Source organism: Trichomycterus rosablanca, chromosome 11 (assembly GCF_030014385.1).
Source record: "Trichomycterus rosablanca isolate fTriRos1 chromosome 11, fTriRos1.hap1, whole genome shotgun sequence".
NCBI classification, from domain to species: Eukaryota; Metazoa; Chordata; class Actinopteri; order Siluriformes; family Trichomycteridae; genus Trichomycterus; species Trichomycterus rosablanca.
The window spans coordinates 21,105,792-21,132,626 of record NC_085998.1 but is presented as its reverse complement, the minus strand read 5'-3'; the positions used below and the strand labels follow the sequence as shown (position 1 = coordinate 21,132,626).

Genomic DNA, 26,835 nt, shown 5'->3' with positions numbered 1-26,835 from the left:
TCGGGAGTTGAGGTTTACAAACTCGACTCGACGTTTGGTACTTAAAAAGTGATGCGCGTTAGCAAGCTTCTTCTGAGGTGACACGAATTTGACTGAAAGGTACGTAGCTACTAGATATTCAGACCAAAAAAGAAAGATAATTCGAAGTAAAACGCTAAAATAAGTACGTTTTCTAATTTAAAGTGTGTGTAAGTTACTTTTAAAAGTAAAAAGTGTAACAAAGAGCGAAACCCCCAGCTTCATTCCGAAGTTTGACTTTAAATGTATGAAGTTTGACTTTAAATGTATGAATTTACCTCACACTCGCGGCTCAGTTTCCTGAAGAACTCCTCATTCTCGAACTTGCTCCTCTGATCCGGGACCACCCGAGGCATCTTGAACGTTATGTGCTCTATTTTGCCGATTTATAGTGTGCGAAAGCTAGAGAATAAAAGTGTCGGCTCGAAAGTGCCCGCTAAAATGCCACTCTTATTAGCTTCCGTCTTTTCGGTTTGTCTGAGGGTTGAGAAATGTGCTTCGGTAATGGTGCACTTCTAGTGTAACTCTGGTATAGATGTATATATCTCAGACATGCGCTATTCTCTCTCACTGTCCGACCTTCCCGCACATCTGCACCAGTCCGCTCTCACTAACTCCCTCGCTTACTCTCTCACTCACCTAACTCTCCCTCACTCACTCAGCGCGCGCGTGTGAGTATATATATGTGTGTGTGTGTATATATGTGTGTGTGTGTGTGTGTGTATATATGTGTGTGTGTGTGTGTGTGTGTGTGTGTGTGTGTGAGGCGCGCTCGTTTTGACTTTATCCACAGCGCAGCCTGGCTCACTGTTACTTCCTGGCTCCTTCGAGTCAGACTCATGACTGTACACCCGAAATACTCACCCCCCACTCTCTCTCACACACATATACATGTATACAAATACACACGCACACACACATCCATTCACAAGTCTAGCCACTACTAGCCCCACTCATCATGAGTCATACACTACTCTACTCACCACAGCTGGAAGCAACCAGGGTATCACAACTGCAACTCTGGATGCCCATTGAATCATTCTGGTTATCTGATTTTTCTCAACCCAGCAGTCACAGTGATAGTTTAAACTCCCTGTATGTTCTGAGGACAGTGCTGGAAAGTGCTAGATCTGTTTGTTGTGTTGGAGGTAGAGAAAATGTTAAGTTTTGTGAGGCAGTAGGCATCCACGGCTGGACTTTAGACACCCTGCATCATTTCATTTTCACGTTTTTTTTTTTTTTAACGATGCTTTATCCGGTCCGGTTCTCCTGGGATCACTGGGGCGCAATGAAGTAACGCACCCCTAGACAGGACACCAATCCATCACAATGGCTTCAGCCCCCTCAGACATGGCCAGTCATGTTTACAATTTATGCAGACACCCTACCAGCCGATAGCATCAATGGGGATTCAAACCTGGGATACAAGCAGTAGTGGGCTAGAGTATTTTACCTCTGCACCACCCAAAGGCCCTACCCTGCATCAGGTACAATTATAACAGCTCTTACTCTGCAACTGCAAATGAAAAATGGATTATACAATTTAATTTGAGGTAGGGCTACTATGGAGGTACATTTTTACATTTATACCTTAAACTTTAGCTTTAGGTTTTAAAACATTATTTTTGATATATGTAATTTGACATGATTTAACATTAATGCTCAGTTTAAATATTATTAAATTATTCAGTTTCTAACTAGACATTTACAAGCTTTGCCAAAAGGGGAGCTGCGAATTTTTAAAAAAGGCAACACCGTTGTGTCTAACATATATTTATAAAACATTAATAATTTATAATTTAAATTCTTGTTAGGGTCACGGTGGGTTCAGTGCTACCCAGAAACACTATGTGCATGTGAATATATCCTGGACAGGTTGCTTATCAATTGCAGGGTGACATACACTGACTGGATAACTTACTTATAACTAGGGTCAGTTTTAGAGGAGTCTTTTAACGTCTACATGTTTTTCGGCTGTGGAAAGAGGAGGGAAAAAACTCTCTAAGATCCCGGCAGAACTCTTCACAGTGATTTGGAGCAAGACCTACAACCATAGATGTCAGGAACGATGTTACTGTGCTGCACCAACTACATCAGCTGCAGCCTGTTTAAATAATCCAATAAATGATTATTTCATAATATTCTAAATTACCTGTATTTATTTAGTTAGTAAATAATAATTAAATACATGATAATGGTTGTTCTTTTGTATAGAAACAATAATATTTTATTTCATTAATTTTATTTCCTTTTCATGTTTTAACCACCATTTTAGCCTGGTCAGGGTTGCAGTGGATCCAGCTTCCTGGAATCACTGGTCTCAATGAAGTAACACACCCCGGACAGAACACCAATCCATCACAGGACCTTGGGTCAAGGTAGTAAATCGTGCACTTTAAATCTAATGATTTTGTATTTGCATTCATTATGAAAAATTATTATATATTTTTGGAAACTGGACCATCTAAGTAAGAACATATAGTGGGCAGGAGTAAGAACATATACATGTAGGTGTTTGCTTACTGGATATACTGTATGTATTACTGTCTCAGCCTTTCAGTAGAGCACATGGTCTCTTTGTGTTTATTTTATGTAACACACCCCCTTGTCTACACCTCCTCTCCCTGATTCGTCCTTGTGTCAGTCACACCCGGATGCTTCTCATGTCTTCATTAGTAATCAGTGTATATAGTTTCCTTTAGTTCGAGTCCATCTTGCTGGTCATTCAATGTCATTCATTTGATAAGATAGTTTGTCTTGCCCTTGGCCAGGCCATGGCTTATTCTTAGTTCATGCTTGTCTCGACTCCTGTCTTGGTTTTTGCTTTGGTCCCTGTCCTGGTAATTTCTTACTTGTCTGTTTGTCCTTGTTAATGTTTTCATTGTTCTTGCTTGTTATGTACTTAGATCCAGTCTATGTTCTGTATTAGCTTAGCATAGCCATTAGCATTAGCACTCCTGTTTCAGGTTAGAGTAGTTTAGTTTAGTGTCAGATGAGCAAGCATAATCCATTTGCAAAGCGTAACTAGTAATAATCTAAGTCTTTGTTCACCCTAGTGCTTCCCAGCCTGTTTGCCCTAGTCATTGTATGCCTTGTCTCTATTACCACTTGTTCTTGTTTATAGTTCTGTAGTAGTCATTGCAGTTTTTGTTCTTGTCTTGTCTATTGTAAATAAAATTGCATATAATGTCTCTGGGTGTCTGTTTGCCCCTGTCCTTGAGTCTTGCATTACAGAATGACCAACTGAACAAGGACACAGTGAGCCGTGTTTCAGTAGATACAGTTTTGAGCACCCAACTGAGCACAGAGTTCGGTTTCATTAGGTTTCCTCAGACCTTTCTGCTCAGTAAGCTTGCTCCTTATAATGGGAGTAACCTGTTGGTTGAAGCCTTTCTTCTTCAGAGCCAGCTCTACCTTCAAAGCCTCCATGACCCTCAGCCAACCGAGACAGAAAAGGTGCTATTCATGATGTCAAGGCTGATGGGTGCTGCTTAAAGATGGGCTCAGCAGCTCTGGTCTGACAGGGAAGTTAAAGGAAAAATCCAAGAGAAAATCCCTACAAACATCTTGTAGGAAGTGTTACCAAAACTCTAGTGCCTGCTGGGGTCGCTTCCCGTGAGCCAGCGCCCAATGTGAGGTTGGCCCCACTTCCAGTGCCCATTGTAGAAGCTACCTAGCTTCCAGTGCCCACTGGGTAAGTCGCCCCTTGTCTGGTGCCCACTGTAGAAGCTGCCTGGCTTCCAATGCCCACTAGGAAGGCTTCTCGTCACCCAGTGCTCACTACAGAATTTGCCCGGCCAAGAGTGCCCGCTGTAGAAGTTGCCAATCTTCCAGTGCCTGTTGGGGACGCTCCTCGTCACCCAGTGCCAACTGTAAAAATTGTCCAGTGACCACTGGGGGCGTCATCCATCACCCAGCGCCCACTGTCTCCATCCTCACCGCTGCCTTCTAGCTGCCTGAATTCCTGGGGCTCCCTAGTGTATCAGACTGTCTGTCCAAGCCTGTTCTTTGATTCAGCTAGTTTTACTGGTTCTAGTCTGTCTTTTAAAGCTAGTTTTTTTATTGTCTCAGTCAGTTTTCACTAGATATTCTTTCATTGCCAGCTGGCTCCTTAACTAATCAGTCTATTTCAGCCAGCTCTGTCATTGCCTGTTCAAGCTGGCTCCCTAGCCACTCAGTCTAGTCAAGCCAGCTTTGTCACTGCTTATTTTAGCTGGCTCCCTATGCAATGGTACAGCCAGCCCCCTGACTCAGCCTGTTACAACCGATTCTCTAACTACTCAATCTATTCCAGCCAGCTCTATGATGCTGGATGTTCCAGCTGGTCACCCAGTCACTCAGTCGGTTCGAGCGGACACTCTGTCTCCTTTGTCTGTTTTAGGCAGTCTCCAGACTCTGACGGGTTCAGCTGATCACAAGGCTCCCTTAATCACCCCTGCAGGCTCTCCAGAGGCTTTGTTGCCAGTACTAGTCAGACCTCCAAAGGTCTTGCCACTGTTTCCAGACAGCCTTACTGTGGTCCCATCACTGCCTGACGGCTTTCCAAGGCCCTTGCCGTTTACTTCATACACGGTCTCACGGTGGTCTCATCACCGACCCCAGGTGGCCGACCTGTGGTGTACAGATAGTTTTGGATTTGGATGTGTACCATATTGTACTGCAAGGTACAGTGCATCTGAAAAGTGCACATAAAAGATCAGGGTGAGGTTTAGATATGAAATAATGTAATAGTTTAAGTTTTTTTGTTTATTTTCTGTGCTGAACACAGTAACTTTTTGATGTTTTTTTAAACCATATGTGATTGTATTACTTATTATACGTTCATGCTTAATATGATTTACAGCCCTGTTATGTCATCTGAAAGAGCACTTGAAAAGAAATGAGCATGTAACATTGATAAGATGAAGGACAGATATGGATCTGAAGAATGTACCAAGCTGGTGTAATTTTACAGTTATTAAACAATAATAACCATCACTGGACAAGAATAAGTCAGCAGTATATAATGCCTGTACATGATCCCAACTTTGGTTAATTTTTGTTGAGTTCTATTCACTTCATTTCTAGCTGAAGCTGAATTGCACAACAAATTCAACTCCTCCCTTTGTTGTTCTCTTCAAAGCCAAACCACAAACGTACATGCAACATGATTAAGTGCCTCCTTGTGCTCATTGACTGAATTTTGTCTGATATCAAAGTTTGTTTTTGTTTTCTTATTTAAAGCCTGGGACAGCAACAGAGGCCATTTCTCCTCCATTTCAACAATTACTGACATATTTACCTAGATGTATTTACCTTACATCTGGAGGCAATCAGTTTGGAGGTGAGGAGAAAGCAGAATACTTATGCATACATGTATAGAAACCTAGAGACAGCGAGGTTGTGTTGGGTCCAGAACCACTTGGAAACACAGCAATAGGTACAGCAATCGGAAACCAAGACTGGACACAGGAAAAAATTAAGAAACATTTTACATACAGTGACCTTATACGAATTATGTTGATGACTTAAACAATAAATGGTTATTATTTAAAATAAATAGGTATTGTCATTCCTTCTGCATCCCTCTAGATCTCTCGGATTGAGCTCCAGACTGAGTAATTGTGTTAAAAGGGTGAGCTTAGTGCTGGATGGGGTGCACAAGTGCTTTAATAGCACCACAAAACGCTCATTAATTAATGAAATATTTTGCGGTTACTGTTGAAGACTCAGTCTGACAGCTCACAGTCAACAGCACAGACATCTGCTTCAGTAGACTTTAGATGTGAGAGCTCTTATGTGAAGACATCTGAAAATATTCTTACTTTTTGTACACATCAGCAATTTTAGAATAGTTTAAATTGCCAGACGTGTCTGAGCTGGCATGTAAGTATGTTTTTAGTTCTTTCTGAGCTAGATTTGTCATCTAATATGGATCTATGTGCGGGAATTCTGATACAAGGCACATTTTGTTCAGGTTTATTAAATATTAAATTGTGCCAAGCACGTAAACTAGCACCTTATTGCTCTGCTGACTAAACATGTTTTTGCTTTTCTGGCTGGTGTCTGAGCTCACGTGATGAGCCAATTCAGTGAAGAGTCTAAACATAGCTCTGCAAGTCAAAGCACAGGTTTTGCTTTCAGTCAAAATATCCAATTGAATATAAACATATCAACAAATTTCACCCTAACAAACTTTTACAAGGCCCAGATTTATGACTTTAGCAACGTGATTTAGGCAACATCATTTTAATGAATTCCTAATATGAAAGAAAGGGGAAAAAGAATGTACTGTTTGTGCAGAACATAGACTAGTTATTAAGTTACGCTAAAAAAATAAGGTCACTGACTGCAAATATTAAAACCTTTATGGCATCACAAAGTCTACATCCAAAACCACAGCTACAATACTATATGCTCACACTGAACTAAAAGGTAATAAAAACCACTTTAGCATTAACCTAAATAATTCAGATAAAAGTACAGTATAATAAAGCCAGATTAAATTTAGCACATGTAAACATTGTGTCTCAAGCCATAATTGTAAATAATATTATCACATATAAATAGCTTAATGGACTTAATGAATATCTAAATAAAACCTGGATTAGTCCTAATGAGTATTTAGGTTTAAATAAAGCAGCTCTTCCCGGATACAGTTAAGTACATAAACCACATCTTAATGGTTGTAGAAGAGGAGTAGTCATAAATGATGACAGACATACTGTAGACCTTACTGCAAAAACAACTTGGAATGAACATGTGAACTACTGAAATGCTTGTAGCTGATGTAGCTGATCAGTTTTCGTCATATTAAAAACACAACATCTTTTAGGCTTGTTACCATGGTCCCCCAATATTCCTTCAATAATTTGCTGATTGTCTTTCCAGTTTAAAAATACAACCCATAAGGTTTTAATTGTTGTAAACATACTTCAGACTTAATATTAACTCTTGGTATTGACATAGGGAAACTTAATGCTTTACCACAAAATGACTTATTTTCTGATCACTATCTGTTATAATATTAACTGTGTTTAAATAATAAGATTCGTTTCAACTCGTGTACTATTCTTTTTTGCTTCTAAAGCTGCATCTGATAACCTACCAGAATTAATAACTATGTCACCATCGAAACCCAAACAGCTTTAACAGGCAACCCAACACTTAGAATTTTTTAGAGTGATCATTGGGTCCTTTTGTACCTCCATGACTGAGGCCTTCTTTGTTCTGATGCCCAATTTAACCAAGCAGCCAATTATGGTTTTTGAAACACCCAGAGCCTTAGATATTGTTTTGTATTCTTGACCTGATCTATGCCTTACCGCAATTTGATGGCAGAGATCCACAGACAGTTGATTGGACTGCATGGCTTCAAGGCAATGCAGTGTAAATTGTTAACCTTTATAGTGCACTGATTTGTTCATTCTCTTGGACCTTTATTTGACAAAGGTACAATTAAAAGATTTCCCATGTTTGCATTGATTGTAAATATAAATACATTTAGAAATTGTTGCCAGCAACACAAAAAAAGTTGGGACAGAGACATGTCTACCAGTGTGTTACATCACCTGTTCTTTTTTGCACTTCCTTTAAATGCACCTTCTAACTGTTTGGAAACTTAGAGTAAAATAGTAAATATAGAGAGAACTTGATGACATTTCTGCATAGAATTGATATATACATTTCTTTTTCAAAATAATGTTTCTGGTTGCATTTTGGGGCGGCACGGTGGTTCTTGGCTCAATGGGTAGCACTGTTGCCTCACAGCAAGAAAATCCTGGGTTCGATCCCCAGGTGGGGCGGTCCGGGTCCTTTCTGTGCAGAGTTTGCATGTTCTTCCCGTGTCCGCGTGGGTTTCCTCCGGGAGCTCCGGTTTCCTCCCACAGTCCAAAGACATGCAGTCAGGTTAATTGGAGACACTGAATTGCCCAATAGATGAATGGGTGAGTGTGTGTGTGTGTGTATGTGTGTATGTGTGTATGTGTGTATGTGTGTCTGCCCTTTGATGGACTGGTGCCCTGTCCAGGGTGTTACTGTGTGCCTTGTGCCCATTAAAAAAGCTGAAATAGGCTCCAGCAACCCCCTAGGCCCTAATTGGATAAGCGGTTCAGAAAGTGAGAGTGAGTGAGTGGTTGCATTTTGGCGGCATCGGTCTGCGTTACGTGACAATGTTTTTCAAGCAACTTCCAAGCCCATATCACTATATCACAGTAGCATTATGGTGTCTCATGCAATGCTATCTGGTTTCCAGCCTTGCATTACACAGACTGGGATTTTTTTTTCACAATATTATGTTCATTAGATAATAAAAGACCTGAATTGTTATGCATTGATAAGAAATGTTTTATGTTCTTTTTGAAGTCTCTCATGATGTTTGGTACAAGGTGGTGAGCCACAACCATCTTTGCTTGCAAAGACTGAGCGTGGTGCATCCTCCTTTTATACCCAATAATTATACTCTAAAAAAAAAACCTCATCAAATAATTATTATTTTATCAAAACCGCATGTGCTACAATTATTGGCATCTCTGCCAATAAAACAGCACTTAGTCTTCTCCTATAATATATTGTAGGGTTGAAGAATACAGAGCTGGGAATTTAAGACCATTTGTCTCTACAGAATCTTTCCAGATCATCCAGCCTCCTTTTTAGCGCACCCACAGGTTTTCTATGGGGTTTAGAATTGAGGACTAGCTTGATTTTGTGATCAGTAAAAATTTGTTGATCTGGATCTTTTTTTTATTGTTTTATTTTATTTTCAGAAGCTAACTTTGATTTAAAATGCCCTGGTATTTTATGGAGTTCATGATGCCATATAACCAAGGGTATTTGAAGGAAAAACAGCATCATACAACATCACAGACCCTTCATCACATTAAACAGAGGGTATCAGGTTCTGTTCAGTGTAAGCATCCTTCTTTTTTAACCAAAAACCAAACTTGAGTTGCCAAGAAGCTTGATTTTTGTTTCATCTGTCTACACAACATGGTCCAATCAAAATCCCAGTAGTGTTTAACAAACTCCAGGAGCTTATGTTTGTGGGGGGTTTTTTCCCTGGCAAGGCTTTTGATAGGGAAATGGCCTGATGGTCATTTTAGAGACTTGGTGACCCCAAGTTGCAGACTTTTCTACAACTACCCAGTAGTGATCCTTGGGAATTTATTTGCCTCTTCTCCGCACTGTGTGGACAGTATAACACCATGTCATATGACACATAAGCTATTGTGAATCAGTTTTACCTGCTTTGGTGTAAATGAAAGTGACAACAGGTGCACTGGAGAAGCAACAGCAAGACCCCCAAAAAGGAAATGATTTTGCAGGTGGCCACAGACAGTTACTCTCTCCTTGTCGTCTCTGACTAATTATTCGCAAATTTTTTATTTTGCTAATGTCCGTGTCACTACTGTTATCATAAGGCGGTACCTGCAGCCAATTAAGGTTGCACAGGAAGTCCTGCTCATTCAGAGTTGTCACATCCATATGTGCTATCAGATATATAGACACTGATCAGCCATAACATTAAAATCACCTCCTTGTTTCTACACTCACTGTCCATTTTATCAGCTCCACTTACCACATATAAGCACTTTGTAGTTCTACAATTACTGACTGTAGTCCATCTGTTTCTCTGCATGCTTTGTTAGCTCCCTTTCACCCTGTTCTTCAATGGTCAGGACCCCCACAGGACCACCACAGAGCAGGTATTATTTAGGTGGTGGATGATTCTCAGCACTGCAGTGACACTGACATGGTGGTGGTGTGTTAGTGTGTGTTGTGCTGGTATGAGTGGATCACACACAGCAATCTTGATGGAGTTTTTAAACACCTCACTGGCCCTGCTGGACTGAGAATAGTCCACCAACCAAATTTATCCAGCCAACAGCGCCCCATGGGCAGCGTCCTGTGACCACTGATGAAGGTCTAGAAGATGACCAACTCAAACAATAGATGAGCGATCGTCTCTGACTTTACATTTACAAGGTGGACCAACTAGGTAGGAGTGTCTAATAGAGTGTACAGTTAGTGGTTTAAAAACTCCAGCAGTGCTGCTGTGTCTGATCCACTCATACCAGCACAACACACACTAACACACCACCACCATGTCATGTCACTGCAGGGCTGAGAATTTGTGTAAAATATAATCAACAAGGTACATGATACATTAACTTCTTTATAAAAAATGTATGGATTTGAGCTTCTAATTAAAAATATGCTGTGTGAAATGTATGCACAGTAACATAAATAATTAATTTAATCGTGTAAATGCTCTATGTCCAATTACCTGTGAGTTATGAAGTATAGTTGGTGACCTTTTTGGGCCCTGATAAATAGGGCTAGTTTGTCTGCACCCATTAGGTAGTACATGGAGGAGGTTTTTTCCCCAAGTTGGAAAAAAAAAACTTATATTGTCACCTCATGCTAAGAGTTAATTTGCCTATATAGATGTAATTCAAAAACCATCCAAAACAGTTTTGCCATAAATCAGCAGCGACTTGAACACAAGTTACACTGTGTTCAGTCAAGTAAGCTATATATTGAGTTTAGAAACTACTAAAGAAAAGAAACCTCAACTTCTGATTTTAGTTTGTTTCAACGTCACTTGGGCTTTAAGGAGCTGCATTTGGCACACCAAATTCTTTTTTGCACGGCAGCCTATAAGTTCATAGTGATGTTTAATTTGCTTGACTGTGGACAGAGTTATTTATGCTCTAGCAGTACAGTAGTTCATGACAGACCTGTTTTTGGTGGTTCTTGAATTACATCTGGCCAGCCACACATTTCTCAAGCAATGAGTGCTAATTTACTCCCACACAGAGAGCTGTTTTCGTACATCAAATGTAAAGAGACTTAAAACTTTAAATTAACTAATACACTGGTGGTTACAGTAATTGCAGCCTCTGAAGAATAAACAGTGAAATTGCAATATAGTGTTGGATTAGTTAGTTTAAGGTGTAATGTACGTTTTTGGCCACTGGATGGCAATATAAACCAACATAGGAGAAATCTATTTGGTGTAATTGGTGCTTATATTTATTTATTTATATACATACACCGATCAACCATAACATTAAAACCACCTCCTTATTTCTACATACACTGTCCATTTTATCAGCTCCACTTACCATATAGAAGCACTTGTAGTTCTACAGTTACTGACTGTAGTCCATCTATTTCTCTACATACCAAGCCTGCTTTCACCCTGTTCTTCAATGGTCAGGACCACTACAGAGTAGGTATTATTTAGGTGGTGGATGATTCTCAGCACTGCAGTGACACTGACATGGTGGTGGTGTGTATGAGTGGATAAGACACAGCAGCGCTGCTGAAGTTTTACCGTGTCCACTCACTGTCCACTCTATTAGACACTCCTACCTAGTTGGTCCACCTAGATGTAAAGGCAGAGACGATTGCTCATCTATTGCTGCTGTTTGAGTTGGTCATCTACTAGACCTTCATCAGTGGTCACAGGATGCTGCCCACGGGGCGCTGTTGGCTGGATATTTTTGTTTGGTGGACTATTCTCAGTCCAGCAGTGACAGTGAGGTGTTTAAAAACTCCAGCAGCACTGCTGTGTTTTATCCACTCATACCAGCACAACACACACGAACACACCACCACCATGTCAGTGTCACTGAAGTGTTGAGAATGATCCACCACCCAAATAACAACCCCCCAATGGTCCTGTGTAGAACTACAAAGTGCTTCTATATGGTAAGTGGAGCTGATAAAATGGACAGTGAGTGTAGAAACAAGGAGGTGGTTTTAATGTTATGGCTGATCAGTGTATATAGCACTTCATCAGCTAAAATTAGTCTAAACAATAAATTGGATATAGTGTACTATTTTGATCTATTGCAGTATAGTGTGTATAGTTTAAACCTCCCATGCTTAGACCTCCCTTGCCCTCTGTTTACCCTCACCCTAGCACTATTATAGCAGCTGGGCCGCTGGATGGATGGAAGTATCACTCTTTAGATATTATGTCACGTCTGGGTTTCCACAAAGCCACCCTCTCCAAATGGAGACGACACTAAATAAGATTAGACAGCAGACTTAAGCTCTTTTGGCCTTGGTGTCCGTCAGTCTGGCTTGGGTCTCTTATTTCAGGCGGGAAATCTCTGCACACACAGCACGCCAAGGTCACAAGTCCATGCTGTGATGACTAATTTATTTTAGGATGGAAATAAACTTATATTTATACTTACTTACACTCACCAGCAAGTAAGAAAAGTGATTATGTCACCAGCCTTGAAAAGGAAGGGGGCCAGCTTTTGTATACCAACTTGCATTAATAGGCTGGTCTGTCTGAGAGGGAAATTTGTAAGGGTAAGGGTAACATATTACAAATAAGGGGGTACTGATGTCTCACATTTAGTTCTAACAATGTATTAGGTAAGTTGTTTTATAAATTGTATCTGTAAGAAAATATTTTGTACAGTTACAGTCCAAGGAGAAGACCTTGTAGCCTCTAATTATGTTAAATTATGTGTGTAGGTGATACGTAGTGTATAGAAAGCCTTTGGTGACAAACACTAGATGGACATCTTATTAAAAAAACATGGGCATTTATATAGGCTACACTACCTTTTTTTTAATGTGTCGGGGAAGGTGTATGTCTTTTTTGTCTGTAGAGCATTTGTGAGGTTCAGCACTGATTTTGGACCAAAAGACCTGGCTCGTAACTGTTGTTCTAATTCATCCTTATGATGTTCAGTAGGGTTGAGGTCAGGTTTCTGGGCCACACCTAATGCCAAGTTCACACTACACGACTTTCCAAGTCATCAGGTCGCTGTATAGTTCACACTACACAACTAGATCTCTTGTAATCGGGAGTCTTTCAAATTGGTGTGGCTTTCACACTACACGACTGATCGGCGATAGGGGGTTTCACACTACACCATCTATCACCAACTGGAATCGCAGACGAGCTTCTCTGGTCTCCCAAACTACGTTTTGTCACGAAAAAAATGCGAGAAGTGACAAGTTTAATGATACCACGTCCAAAAATGCACGTCAACAAGTAGTGAGAGATCAAAGTTTGTGCGCTGATGTGCAGCGTAAAATCAAAGAGAAAAATAAATGAATCCGAGTGGATTTGGCAAAGCGACCAGCAGAGATTGTTTTGTTCTGTAGCGAGTTGGAGGTTAATAAATATTTTTTTGTAATGCGGTGTTGGTATTATGGTTTGGTGTGGATAATAAGTTCACAAATATTGTAAAGCTTGTGTGTGTGCCAATGTATTCTGATAGAAACTAGCGGCGACCAGTCGGCAAAAATCGTGTAGCGTGAACTAGGCATAACTTATCAAACCATGTCTTCATAGACCTTGCTTTATGGGGACATTCATGCAGGGACAAAATAGGGCTCTCCCCAAACTGTTGGCAGCATATAATTGATTGTATATATTAGCAATAGTTGTAGCTGAAATATTTTGTCTGTAGAGTCTATGTAACACAGTGATCCTACTCTGGCTAAAACTCATGACTTTTATTCGTGTGTGTTCCAGGATGGACACTAGTGGGTGATGTGGGTCTGATTTTAGCAGCTGTCTGGAGCCTATCCCAGCTTTTTTCAATGGGCGCAAGGCACACAGTAACACCCTGGACACGACGCCAGTCCATCGCAAGGCATACACACACACACACACACACATTCACCTATAGGGCAATTCAGTGTCTCCAATTAACCTGAATGCATGTTTTTGGACTGTGGGAGGAAACCGGAGCTCCCGGAGAAAAGACACAGGAAGAACATGCAAACTCCACACAGAAAGGACCCGGACTGTTCCGCCTGGGGATCAAACCCAGGACCTTCTTGCTGTCAAACCCAGGACCTTCAAACCCAGGACCACTTGACAGTGCTACCCACCGAGCCACCGTGCCGCCCTCATACCATTATAACTTCAAATAAACGCTTGCACAGCACCTGTGCGCAATGCAAAAATGCCAATTTATTGCACCCACATTTTCGCTTACTCACACCAGGGGCAATTTAGAGAAGCCAATACAATGTTTATGCATGTTTTCTAAAAGATGGGAGAAAAACTAGGAGAATACCCACACAGACACAAAGAGAACATGACAGTGACAGTGACAATACGCGAGGATACAAACCCAGGACCCATGTAGCTATGAGACAACTACCGAACCAGATGTTAGCAAGAGTACCACCATGTTTCTCAATAGTGACACCAAGTTAATTAAATAGAATTTCTTCAGATAAACTTAAAATTTAGAAAACATGCTCCTACTCGCTACATTACAGGAGTATATATTAGCTTTTTAAAGGTAAATGTGCATGGATTCAAATTAAAAAAGTGAAGCTCTGGTATTTAGTACATTTATCTACCAAATACAATTGTTATAAAATCACTGTTTAATTATATGGAAAACTAGGGAGACATAGAACAGAACAGCTACCATATGTTAGCAATTAGCTAGTAAGTTTGATTGTAAAAGGAGATTTTGGAACATTTAGCCATTATCATACAAGATAGACATGTTTCCTTTTTTCTTCCTAATAAAAATATAGAAAATATAGTTTTCTCATCTACAAATTACTTAAAATAATTGAAGAGTTGAAGAGTGGAACGTAAGAGAAATATTGGCTAAACTGCACCAGACAACATAGCCTTAGTCTTGCTTAACTCTTAGTTGCAAATACAATAAAATTGTATTAATATTAAATATTGTAGCGTCGCCACTAGGGGGCCGGCACGGGCTTTACCCAGAAGCCCTTGCGGCCATGCTATCCAGGCTTACCGTAGCCGTGTAGCCCAGTGTTGGGGATGGGGTGGCTGCGGTAAGGGCTGGATAGGCAGCTTTTATGTTTGTCTGTTGTATGAATGTCTATGTGTATGAATGAGTGTCTGTCCCAAACCACTGAGTGAACTGCCAAGGGCAGCTCACTTGCGGCCCCGACGCTCGCCGACGCCACAATATTAATTTAATATTAATGAAAATGTAATAATCTGAATTAATCCACCGAGGTTAAAATTAGCCTGCATCTAAACCGTATTAACAAGTGTGTCAGAATAGATTGAGAGTATTTAAAGTATACTGAGATTTGTCTAGGTCTACTATAAATAAACTAGCACATGTCTGTACCTATTATAAACATGTTAAAAATATATTAATGTTGTGCTAAAAGTACACTTTTATCATCCTTTTCAAAAGTATACTTTTAATTAATACATTAATGTTTCCTCCACACATGGTAGATGAAGTGAATATAAACACGGGACAGAAAGAAACTCAAACTTATTTTGGTAAACGGCATCATGTGGACCGGAGCTGCAATTCTGCAGCACTGTGGTTCAGTTTTGGTCCGTTTGTCTCAGTGAGCGTCTTTAATTCCCTAAAAGTTACGAGATTCTGTTTTATGGACATGATTTTTACAGTTTTCTATAAATGATTTAAATCTTATCTAAATCTTAAATCTTATTTTTTACCATGATTTTTTTCTCATGAAAACATGAACTAAAACCCAGTTTTTCTGCTTTTTGTTTCAGTTCTTGTGTAGCCCTGCATGAACATCATGATCAGAATAAGTCACAGATCTTAAATAAACTCAGGGGTTCCAGAGGACCAATCCAGCAGCTTTAGCTGGAGTTTCTGTCTGGAGTTCAGGGTAGATTTTAGTGTTTTAGTGTTTTGGATGCTTGGATGCTGCTTCAGTTTCTTCACTAACTTGTTCAGGTCGTGTAAAATATATGTTTTTAAATCTACATGTAAAATGTTTCCGGTGCCACTGGCTGCCACACAATTCTAAACCGTAGATTCACGTCCAGGCTCCTTTTTTATTCTGAACCAAAAACTTCAGTGACTGGAACCGGACCGCAGTACTGAATATTTATAAGAGGGGCTGATTGGTAATATGCACTGCTGTTGGTGTTTTATCTAAAACTCTTATTATATCACAATTCAATAAACAAAATAAAACTAAAGGATATTTGTGCAAAGCTTAGATCAGTAAATAATAAGACAGAACCGTCCTGCAGAAATATCACACAGAGACGTGATTCCTCCCACTATTATAAATGCAAGTGACTTTATTTTAACAAAAAGTAACAGACTGCAGCTTTTAAATAAATAAATAAACATTTGAACATTCTAAATAAACAGCGTGAACATAAGTCTGTAAGTCTGTTTAGGACGTTTAAAGCTGCAGTGTGTAACTCTTCAGGATTCTGAGAGTCGGAGACCCTCTCTGGAAGAAAAACGCTACTGCAAGTGATTGATGGAATAATAATTTGCGAGTTATTAGTGAACTCACTATTAGTTAATGAGTTCAGGATCAACATAAAATCCAGAAGTATTGAGGTTCTGCATGAAGTTGTGGTATCAGTCAGTGTAGGATATGTTTCCAAAAGCCTCCAGCAAAACTATTTCTGTCTGTACGTGTTTAATAATCCTGAGTCCTGTTGTTAGAAAGTACCAGACTAGGTGGAGGTGAAGAACCACGAGAGTAAATCTGATACCGTTTCACCCACCCAGTTTGTTCTTTTGCTATTTTTCCAGCTTCTATTTTTTATATGAAATAAAAACCTAAAGAAAACCTAAAGAATTCTCAGTATGAATGAAAGTCTCTGTTGTGAATGTTGTTTCTGATCCACTGCTGAGATTCTGCGGAGCTACTGCACGGTTCGATTCGATTCTCTAGATGATTCTGCCGTGAGAAGAAAACACTGCCGTGTGTAAAATCTCATCACAAACACGATTCCTTCAACCAACGTTCATCTGACACCAGCTTTATTTGATGGAGAAGAAGGGAAAGGGAAGAGAAGAAAGCAGCCGGTCCGAGATCACGTCCTCAGCTAGATAGACGTCTTGTTGCGAAACCTGGGTGAGGAGCGACATCACGTCTTCAGCTTTTTTAACCACGGAGCCACGGTGCTCTGTTCTGCCCCCAAGAGAAAATGATTTAATCCTCCAGATCTAACAGTTCCACAGGGTAGAACCATGTTGGGCAGGTACACATCAAGGATAAGATGGTGCTGTGGTAACTAATGATGCTCTGCTCAGGTGTTAAAGCCAGAATCCTGGTACTGGAGGAGCCCAACATCTAAGAAGATGAAGCTCAGCTCACAAAGTCCCAGAATTCCTTCAGAAATCCGACACTTAAGGTGTTGAAGCCAGAATCCTGGTACTGGAGGAGCCCAACATCTGAGAAGATGAAGCTCAGCTCACAAAGTCCCAGAATTCCTTCAGAAATCCGACACTTAAGTTGTTGCAGCCAGAATCCTGGTACTGGGGGGGCGCTGCTGAGCTCGCGATGGTGTAGGACGTGTTTAATTAGTGCTCCCGCCGAGTCTCCAATTTTATTAAAATAATTAAGTGCTTACTTTAGGAAATACTGCGCAATCTATGCTGAAAGAATCTCTGAAGCTGGGGGATAACTTATATTTAAGCCAATGGCGACAAATCGACGCAAATATAAATACGCCGGACCATCCAACGCTAGGCCCAGCACAACTTCAAGTCCCTCTGATGCTCCGGCCCAACGGACTCGGACACCATCGAACAGTTTCGATATGGATTTCACAACACTAAAAGCGGAGATTATTTCATCGCTAAAAGCGGATTTATCAGCCGTGATAAAAGCAGAAATAAAAAGCGCGTTTGCTGAGGAATTTAACTTCCTAAAAATGGAACTGCATGCGGTTAGATTGGAATTAGCAAATAGCACAACGGTAATACACGCCAAAATGGACAAAGTTAAAAACACCGTCAAAGAAATGGAAGGCGGATTATCAACCTGGTCTGATGAAACGACTGCTTTACAAACAACTGTGACTGCTTTGAAAGCCGAGGTGGCTGAGGTTAAGGAGAAATACGAGATTATGGAGGGGAGAATGAGGAGATGTAACATTAGAATACACGGAGTGGCTGAGACGAACGGGTCAAGTTCTACTGAATCTGTTTCGAAACTTCTGAGAGAAGTGCTGCATCTGGATAAGGATGTGTTAGTGGACCGTTCACACAGAAGTGCGGCTATGAGAAGAGCTGATGGTAAACCGCGCGCCATTGTAGCGAAGCTACATTATTACCAAGACTGTGTTGAAGTACTGAGTCGCGCGCGTTCTCATGCTCCACTTCGTATTAATGGCGAGTTAATTGCCATTTACCCGGACTACACTCCAAATGTTCTCAAGGCTCGGGCTGCCTTCACAGAGGTTAGAAAGCTGCTTCAAAATCGCCAGGGCGTCCGGTATGGCATACTATTTCCAGCCCGTTTTCGTATCACACATAACGGAGATCTAAAGGAATTCACCGATGCAGCTAAAGCGATGGATTATGTAAAGAGCAAGATTCTCCCAGCGGCAGTAGATGGACTGTGAGACTAAATGCTATGTTTATACGCTAACCCATTTCAGCATCGATTCGTTCAGTTGGGGTCACAAGTAATTTGTATTAAGTTATGGTGTTAATATGATTTAGTTTGCCCCATTAGGTCTGTAGACTTGCTTTACGGTGATTGCCTCCGCCCTGACATAAGTATATATATACCCAGATGTGTATGTGTGTGTGTGTGTGGATGACTGTGTGTCCTGTGTGTGTGTGTGTGTGTTTGTGTGCATGGTGTTAAGTGTGCGAGTTATTATGTGAGTGTGTGTGTAGATGCGTATGTTGATGAGAGTGAATCCATGTGTTCTTTGGAAGTTGCTTGGGCGGAGGCATCACTGTTTTCCATGACCAATTTTATTATTTAAATGCGCGGTTAAATTCTAAGATATATATATTATTGTTTTACTATGCACAAATTGATCATTCCTCTCAGGAGGCTCGGCGGGGGGGACACGAGTAGCTGAGGTCCCAATCATAAGCACTAAATGTGTGGATTTGTTTTGGACTGGTGTAGTGTTAACGCTGTTTTTGTTCATGTAAGCGTTATGTGGGGGGTTTCACCAGACATGGTTCTTTTGTTTTTCTTCTTTTCTGATTTAATAAGCCAGTTATTAGTTTTGCTTTGTATTTGCTGTCGTGCTGTGGCTCCCATTGACTTCAAATCCATAACTTCCTATACCCAACATGGCAAGTTCTAATGTTTTGGGAGGCCGGGGAGGCTGCTCGGTTAATTTTGTAAGTTGGAATGTTAAATCGCTTAATCATCCGGTTAAGCGTAAAAAGGTCTTTACGCATCTAAAACAGCCTAAGGCAGATATCGCGTTCCTTCAGGAGACGCATTTACGGGTAGCAGACCATTTCCGATTAGAAAGAAGTTGGACAGGACAGATGTTTCATTCTAAATTTGACTCAAGGGCTAGAGGGGCTGCCATACTGATTGATAAAAATATACCCTTTACTGCAACTAGTGTGGATGCTGACCTTGCGGGGCGCTATGTTATAGTGGTGGGACAACTCTATGCATTTCCGGTTATATTGGCTAACATATATGCACCAAATTGGGACAATCCTGCATTCTTTACCGGTCTTTTTTCCCGTCTACCGAATATGGTTTCTCACCACCTTATCCTTGGAGGTGATATGAATTGTGTACTCTCCCCGGTTTGGGATCGTAGTTCATCCAAAAAAGTTCCCTTATCTAAATCTGCACACTCTATTCAGCACTTCCTCGAAGTGTATGGGGCAGTCGATATATGGCGGTTTCGCAATCCTGTGACTAGAGGATATTCTTTTTTCTCCCCAGTTCATGGAACCTATTCCCGCATAGATAATTTCCTTCTGGATAGGCGGCTTCTGCCTTTAATCACTGAATGTGAATATGAGGCTATGGTGATTTCTGACCATGGCCCCTTGACCATGAAAATGCGTATTCCTAACACACGATTTGACTCCCGACCCTGGAGACTAAATCCGTTACTTTTATCAGAAGAAACATTTACCACTTTCATTTCATCTGAGATTGCACTTTTCCTTGATATTAATCAATCTCCAGAAATGTCTTCCTCTACTGTGTGGGAATCACTTAAGGCGTATATTCGGGGACAAGTTATCTCATATTGTGCTAACAAAAATAAAACAAATACGGCACGTCTTAAAGAATTAGCTGATGAAATTCTGACACTAGACAGGCAACATAGTTGTCAGCACTCCGAAGATATAAAGAAAAAGCGTATGTCCTTGCAAGTCGAATTTGATCTCCTATCAACAAGACAGGCCGAGTACCTTATTACTAAATCGAGGCACAGTTCATACGAACATGGGGAAAAAGCTGGACGGATACTCGCCCACCAACTTCGACAAAGGACTGCCAACCAAACTATTTCGGCAATCAAAGACGAGCAAGGTTTAAAAACTATGGACAGCTTAAAAATTAATTCCTGTTTTAAGACATTTTACCAGTTATTATATACCTCTGACTCATCTGTAAATCATTCCCAATTTGAAAACTTTTTCAAACCTTTGCATTTCCCATCCTTAGACCCAATGACCATAGCCAGACTGGAGGAAGATCTGTCGGTTGAGGAGATAGCTTTGGCCATTAGAGCAATGCAAAGCGGTAAATCTCCAGGGCCTGATGGCTATCCAACTGAATTTTTCAAAAAATTTTCAGACCAGCTTTCTCCATTACTGCTGTCTGTCTTCGAAGAATCACTCTATCAAAAATCCCTGCCACCGACCATGCGACATGCAATCATCTCTTTAATATTTAAGAAGGACAAGAATCCACTTGAATGCAGCTCATTTCGCCCCATCTCTCTTTTAAACACAGATGCTAAAATTCTCGCCAAAGTCCTTGCACACCGTTTGGAGATGGTCCTCCCTTCCATTATCTCACCTGATCAAACTGGCTTTGTAAAAAATCGCTTTTCTTTTTTTAATTAGACGCCTCCTAAACATTCTTTACGGCTCCTCATCATCCAGTACGCCTGAAGCAATACTCTCGCTTGATGCTGAAAAGGCATTTGATCGGGTGGAATGGGATTATCTTTTTAATGTTCTGGAGAGGTTTGGATTTGGTCATAAATTTATATCATGGGTTAAAATATTATACACATCTCCGATGGCAGCTGTACGCACTAATAATAATCTGTCCACCTACTTTGAACTCCACCGTGGTACAAGACAGGGTTGCCCTCTATCCCCACTTTTGTTTGCACTCGCAATCGAACCACTGGCTCTAGCTCTGAGACAGAATGATAATATTAAAGGGATCATGCGAGCAGGGGTGGAGCATAGGGTCTCGCTGTATGCGGATGATATGCTGCTATACATCACACAGCCCCTCTCAAGCATTCCCAAATTGATAGACCTGCTCACAGAATTTGGGAAATTGTCCGGTTACAAGATCAATATTCAGAAAAGCGAGCTGATGCCTATAAATAATGGGAACAACCGGGCGTCGTTGTCTTCACTTCCTTTCAAAATTAGTCCTAGAAAGTTCAAATATCTTGGAGTATGGATTACAAATAATCATAAAGGCCTATTTGTGGCTAATTATGAACCTTTGCTCTATAATTTGAGGAAAGACATTGAGCGTTGGGACCACCTAGCCCTCTCTCTGGGGGGGCGAATCAACTCAATAAAAATGAACGTTCTTCCCAAATTTTTATATATATTCCAATGTTTCCCGGTCTTTTTAACGAAATCATTTTTTTCATTTTTTCATTAATTTCAACTTTTATTTGGAACAAGAAGACACCCCGTATTAAAAGAAGTATGCTACAAAGATCTCGTACAATGGGAGGGATGGCATTACCAAATTTTCTGTACTATTACTGGGCGGCCAATATAAGGTCATTGCTATATTGGATTAGGAGTGAGGACACCACATCTGATTGGCTAAAACTGGAAAAAGCGTCAGTCAGTCACACATCTTTACCAGCTTTATTATGTTCCAAATTACCATTCACTCAGCCTCTCTCTAATTTTACTCATAACCCAGTCATAATACACTCACTTAAGATCTGGAATCAGTTCAGAAGGACTTTTTCTCTCAGGGATCTATCTTTGGCAGTGCCAATCACAAACAATCATATGTTCATTCCATCAACGATGGATGCAGCCTTCGCTTCATGGTCAAGTAGAGGCCTGGTCACGGTGTCGGATCTCTATATTGACGATTGCTTTGCCTCATTTGATCAGTTAGTACAAAAATTTAATATCACAAGACCACATTTTTACAGATACTTGCAGCTTCGAAATTTTGTAGCTACCAGCTCGGACTGCTTCCCAATACGCCCTCCCACTACTCTATTGGACTCAGTTTTTAACTGCAATCCTACTAATAAGGGAGCTATAAGCGCAATTTACGGCTTGCTTGACGATTGTAACTCAACCTCATTAGATCTTCTCAAAGACAAATGGGAATCAGATTTTAACCAAACTATATCAGATGAAACGTGGCAAACAATAATACGGGGAATTTTCTCCTCATCGATTTGTCTAAGGCACGCAGTTATTCAATTTAAGGTTGTGCACCGCCTGCACTGGACTAAGGTCAGACTCTCTAAGATTAGGGCAGACATAGATCCTACATGTGACCGATGCAGACAGGCCCCGGCCACTCTACTGCATATGTTTTGGACATGCCCAAGGCTCCATGTGTACTGGCGTACAATTTTTGAAACTTTCTCTAAAATTTTTAGGAGAGTAATTGACCCATCCCCGTTTATTGCCTTGTTCGGTGTGACACCGGAGAGTGGTACCGCCAGCAAGAAAGAAATTAGCGTTATGGCCTTCAGCTCTCTCCTGGCAAGAAGATTGATATTATTTAAATGGTAGGACTCTGCCCCACCTACATATTGCCAGTGGTTTACAGAGGTCGCTAGTCATCTCAGACTGGAGAAGATTAGATACACTGTCCGGGGGTCTACCGAGAAATTTTATAATATCTGGCAGCCCTTTTTGGTACATATTGGGGAGATGGGGGCTAACGGCGCGACGATATAATTAACATATGTAACTTTAATGTGATGGCATTTTCTGTTTTGATTTATTGTATACTGGCTGTATTTTAAGTTTGAATACTCATGTCTGGTTTGGGGGGAAGGGGACTTTATTCCCTTTTATTTTTTATTTTTTATTAATTACTTTCTCTTTGTTGATATTTTTTTGTAAAATTGTATTAAAAAATAAAATAAACAAACTTTGATAAAAAAAAAAGAATCCTGGTACTGGAGGAGCCCAACATCTGAGAAGATGAAGCTCAGCTCACACAGTCCCAGAATTCCTTCAGAAATCTAACACTTAAGTTGTTGCAGCCAGAATCCTGGTACTGGAGGAGCCCAACATCTGAGAAGATGAAGCTCAGCTCACACAGTCCCAGAATTCCTTCAGAAATCCAAAAACACCATCATGAGCAACCAAAAGTTCTCAGAAACACCAGGAACCACAGATTCTGGTATCATGAGGACTTTTGGTACCAAGATGGAACAGCGATCGTATCCTGCACAGAGTAGTTTAAGACTGTGGAACGTTAAGAGTCCCTGACCCTAAGATCACCGGAGAACATTCCGGTACGGCGGAGCTCTCAGCTACGAAGCTCTCAGCCAAGAAGCAAGAAGGGAAGGGAACAAGATGGTCCGGTCCAAGTCTAGAGGGACCAACGTGGGGCAGAACGCAGCAGTGCCAGGCGGATAGTAAAGGAAACAGCATCTTCATGTTGATAAAAGCTGAAGTCCTGAAGGTGGAAAAGCTGGTCTGAGTTCTGCAGAGTCTTCTGCTCCTCACCAAAATGATCTTGTAGGGCGAATTCTCTGAGAACGTGCTATCTAGCTGAGGAGGGAATATCATTTGGGGGATTGTGGGGAAATTAGGCAGGAGAAACTCGGTTCGATCTCCTGGTGAAGATCCTCTTCATGGTCTTCCAGGATCTCCTGAAGAATCCCAGGATCTGGTCCTTCTTCTTCTTGATCTTTTCTGCGGTGCCTTTAGATGAGAGAAGAAGAATGAAACATGGTTTGGTGATGATGGTTTGATGAAGAACTAGATGTGGGTCTTTACTCACAGGTTGGTTCTTTAGCAGGTAGCTTCTTTACAGTGATTTTGAAGCTGATCGGGATCCTGATATTCACGCGTGGCTGAACCATGATCTTCTCACAGGTTGAATGGATGTCTGGTATCCGATCAGTCTTGGTGGATTTCTGATTCTCCTCCTTTTGACCAAAAGTGGCCTTGATCTCGTCCAGGACGGAGTCGGTCAGCTGAGAGGAGACCACATTAAGCTCCTCCAATGTAATGCTTGTGCAGGAGTCAATGCCCCCAACCTTCTCGTCCACATTTTGGGACAGGGGGACGTTGGTGGCCTTGATCTCGTCCAGGACAGAGTCAGTCAGCTGAGAGGAGACCACATTAAGCTCCTCCGATGTGATGCTGGTGCAGGAGTCAATGCCCCCAACCTTCTCGTCCACATTTTGGGACAGGGGGACGTTGGTGGCCTTGATCTCGTCCAGGACAGAGTCAGTCAGCTGAGAGGAGACCACATTAAGCTCCTCCGATGTGATGCTGGTGCAGGAGTCAATGCCCCCAACCTTCTCGTCCACATTTTGGGACAGGGGGACGTTGGTGGCCTTGATCTCGTCCAGGACAGAGTCAGTCAGCTGAGAGGAGACCACATTAAGCTCCTCCGATGTGATGCTGGTGCAGGAGTCAATGCCCCCAACCTTCTCGTCCACATTTTGGGACAGGGGGACGTTGGTGGCCTTGATCTCGTCCAGGACAGAGTCAGTCAGCTGAGAGGAGACCACATTAAGCTCCTCTGATGTGATGCTGGTGCAGGAATAAATGCCCCCGACCTTCTCGTCCCCTTTTTGGGACAGGGGGACGTTGGTGCTTCCCGGTGAGTCCTGGATCTGCTCCATGATTCCGTGGATGAGGCTGGTGATGGGGTCCGTGCCGTCGTTCTCAGGCGTCTGTGAGGATTCTCTCTGGATTTCCATCTGTTTCACCCAGGAGAAGAAATTCAATTCAGTTATTTTATTTCAAATTCATTTCAAATCATTTCTGTTATTAACGCTGCAAAATTCTTCAGCTTTGAACTGATTAAATATCGAGTCTGGTATGAATTCATGACATGATGTTGTGGATCAGTTTTTATTATTAATTCTTTTTTATTTCATATAAAAATACTGGGACTGAAATGTCTCATTTATTACATTAAAATAATAGTTGAAACATTAAAATGTTTATTAGATCAGATGAAATGATATTAAATTAGATATTAGATTATTTTAGATCAGATGAGATCAGACGGTTGTTTGTTCTCACCTCTCTCTCTCGCTTGTTGATTCTCTGGGTGCAGAAATGAAGTGATGAACTCTATTCCTCCTCCTGAAGGACCTGCAGCACCACGATTTGGAATCCCGTGACGTCACAGTAGGTGAAACAGCCGCTCAGCGCAGGTGTAAAATTGAGAGTAACGCCGAGTGTGGCTGCTTCATGTTGTATTATTGTAATAATTGGTGTTAAAGTTGCTTAAATCCTCATGACGTTTTAAACGACGATCATTAACTGGTTCCAGTGATCATTCACCTCTGTAGATCTCACACCTGAACACTGATTGTAGTTTTGTAGATTGAAACTTCTGAATGTCACGTTTTATACACAGTTATACTCGTACCCTAGTGAGAAAAAAAATGCACTTGTACATACATTTAGTAGAGTAGCATGCAAAGACACAATACAATTCTGTTTTTAAAATTACCTCTTAACTTTTTATAATGTAAATACATTCATATATATATATATATATATATATATGTGTGTGTGTGTGTGTGTGTGTAAATTGTTTTTTTATTTTTTTATTTGACCGGATAGTGGCCATTTCATTAAATATAGAAAAAAATAAACTCTGTTGTAGTTGCGCCTCTAGCCACCAGAGGACGCGCTTGATCACGTTTTCCCTATACCTCTCTGTTTCGGTAATCTGACAGACGATAACATGAATATTTGTGTAATAATTAATTTATACATTTTTTACTTACCTCTTATTGGGCGGCACGGTGGCTAAGTGGGTAGCACTGTCGCCTCACAGCAAGAAGGTCCTGGGTTCGATCCCCAGGTGGGGTGGTCCAGGTCATTTCTGTGCGGAGTTTGCATGTTCTCCCCGTGTCTGCGTGGGTTTACTCCGGGTGCTCCGGTTTCCTCCCACAGTCCAAAGACGTGCAAGTGAGGTGAATTGGAGATAATAATTTGTCCATGACTGTGTTTGATATAAACTTGTGAACTGATGAATCTTGTGTAATGAGTAACTACTGTTCCTGTCATGAATGTAACTAAAAGTGTAAAACATGACGTTAAAATTCTAATAAACAAACAAACTTACCTCTTATTTCATTTAACCGCTTTTCCCCACTCTAGATAGGGTCGCTGCGGGTCTGGCAACATACACCATACACAGGACACCACTCCATCACAAAGCAATACTATAAATTCACGAACTCGTTCACTCACTCACCTGGGAAAATTGGTAGTGGCTAATATACCCGTTTACTTGTTTTTGGGAGGTGGAAGGAAACCTGTTATAATGGGTGCCAATCCTTCTTGACCCACTGAGGCTTTAATCAGGATAAAGTGGTTACTGTAGACGAGTGAATTAATGAATGTACTGAAGAACATGGAAAGCCTTCTTAAAACAGTCGAAGCAGGTAAAAAAAAACCTTTAAGTAGGTGTATGACTTTTTATTATTTTATCTCTCTCTCTATATATATATATATATATATGTGTGTGTGTGTGTGTGTGTGTGTGTGTGTGTATCTTTAAATCTGATTGATCGATTGATCTTTAGATAGATAAGTAGAACAGTAGAAAGTTTGCAAGTAGAATTTTTGCTGCCTTAACAGACCGTGGTCTGTTTCTAAGGCTACATACATCTTGATGCTACAAAACAGTTCTAGACAGGTCAGTAAAGCACTCTGTTTCCACAAAGCC

General features: G+C 40.9%; 2 protein-coding genes and 1 long non-coding RNA gene across 3 annotated transcripts in view; 1 reads left to right on the top strand and 2 right to left on the bottom strand.

Moving 5' to 3' along the window:
• Nucleotides 1-716, bottom strand: part of cbfb (core-binding factor subunit beta) — a 53,647-nt gene extending 52,931 nt beyond the window's left edge. Inside the window, exon 1 of the mRNA XM_063004539.1 lies at nucleotides 297-716. Coding sequence (XP_062860609.1) covers nucleotides 297-374 — 78 coding nt within the window. The 5' untranslated portion in view covers nucleotides 375-716. The remainder of the gene's footprint in view (nucleotides 1-296) is intronic.
• Nucleotides 4-14,001, top strand: LOC134323115 (uncharacterized). The gene is made up of 3 exons (XR_010014011.1): nucleotides 4-99; nucleotides 2,294-2,396; nucleotides 13,508-14,001. It is a non-coding gene; the product is annotated as an uncharacterized LOC134323115 (long non-coding RNA).
• An 8,641-nt stretch (nucleotides 14,002-22,642) lies between these two features.
• On the bottom strand, nucleotides 22,643-24,844 carry LOC134323548 (uncharacterized). Its single transcript, XM_063005089.1, has 2 exons — nucleotides 23,914-24,844; nucleotides 22,643-23,834 (listed from the first exon to the last, which is right to left on the bottom strand). Exons 1-2 carry the CDS (start codon nucleotides 24,842-24,844, stop codon nucleotides 23,719-23,721), a joined length of 1,047 nt encoding a protein of 348 aa, XP_062861159.1. The 3' UTR covers nucleotides 22,643-23,718.
• Between the last annotated feature and the right edge of the window lie 1,991 nt (nucleotides 24,845-26,835).

Coding starts and splice junctions, on each gene's coding strand:
- LOC134323548 (XM_063005089.1), bottom strand. CDS start 24,844: ATGGAAATCCAGAGAGAATCCTCACAGACGCCTGAGAACGACGGCACG. Junction 23,835..23,913: donor ACCTGCTAAAGAACCAACCT/GTGAGTAAAGAC, acceptor TCTCATCTAAAG/GCACCGCAGAAAAGATCAAG.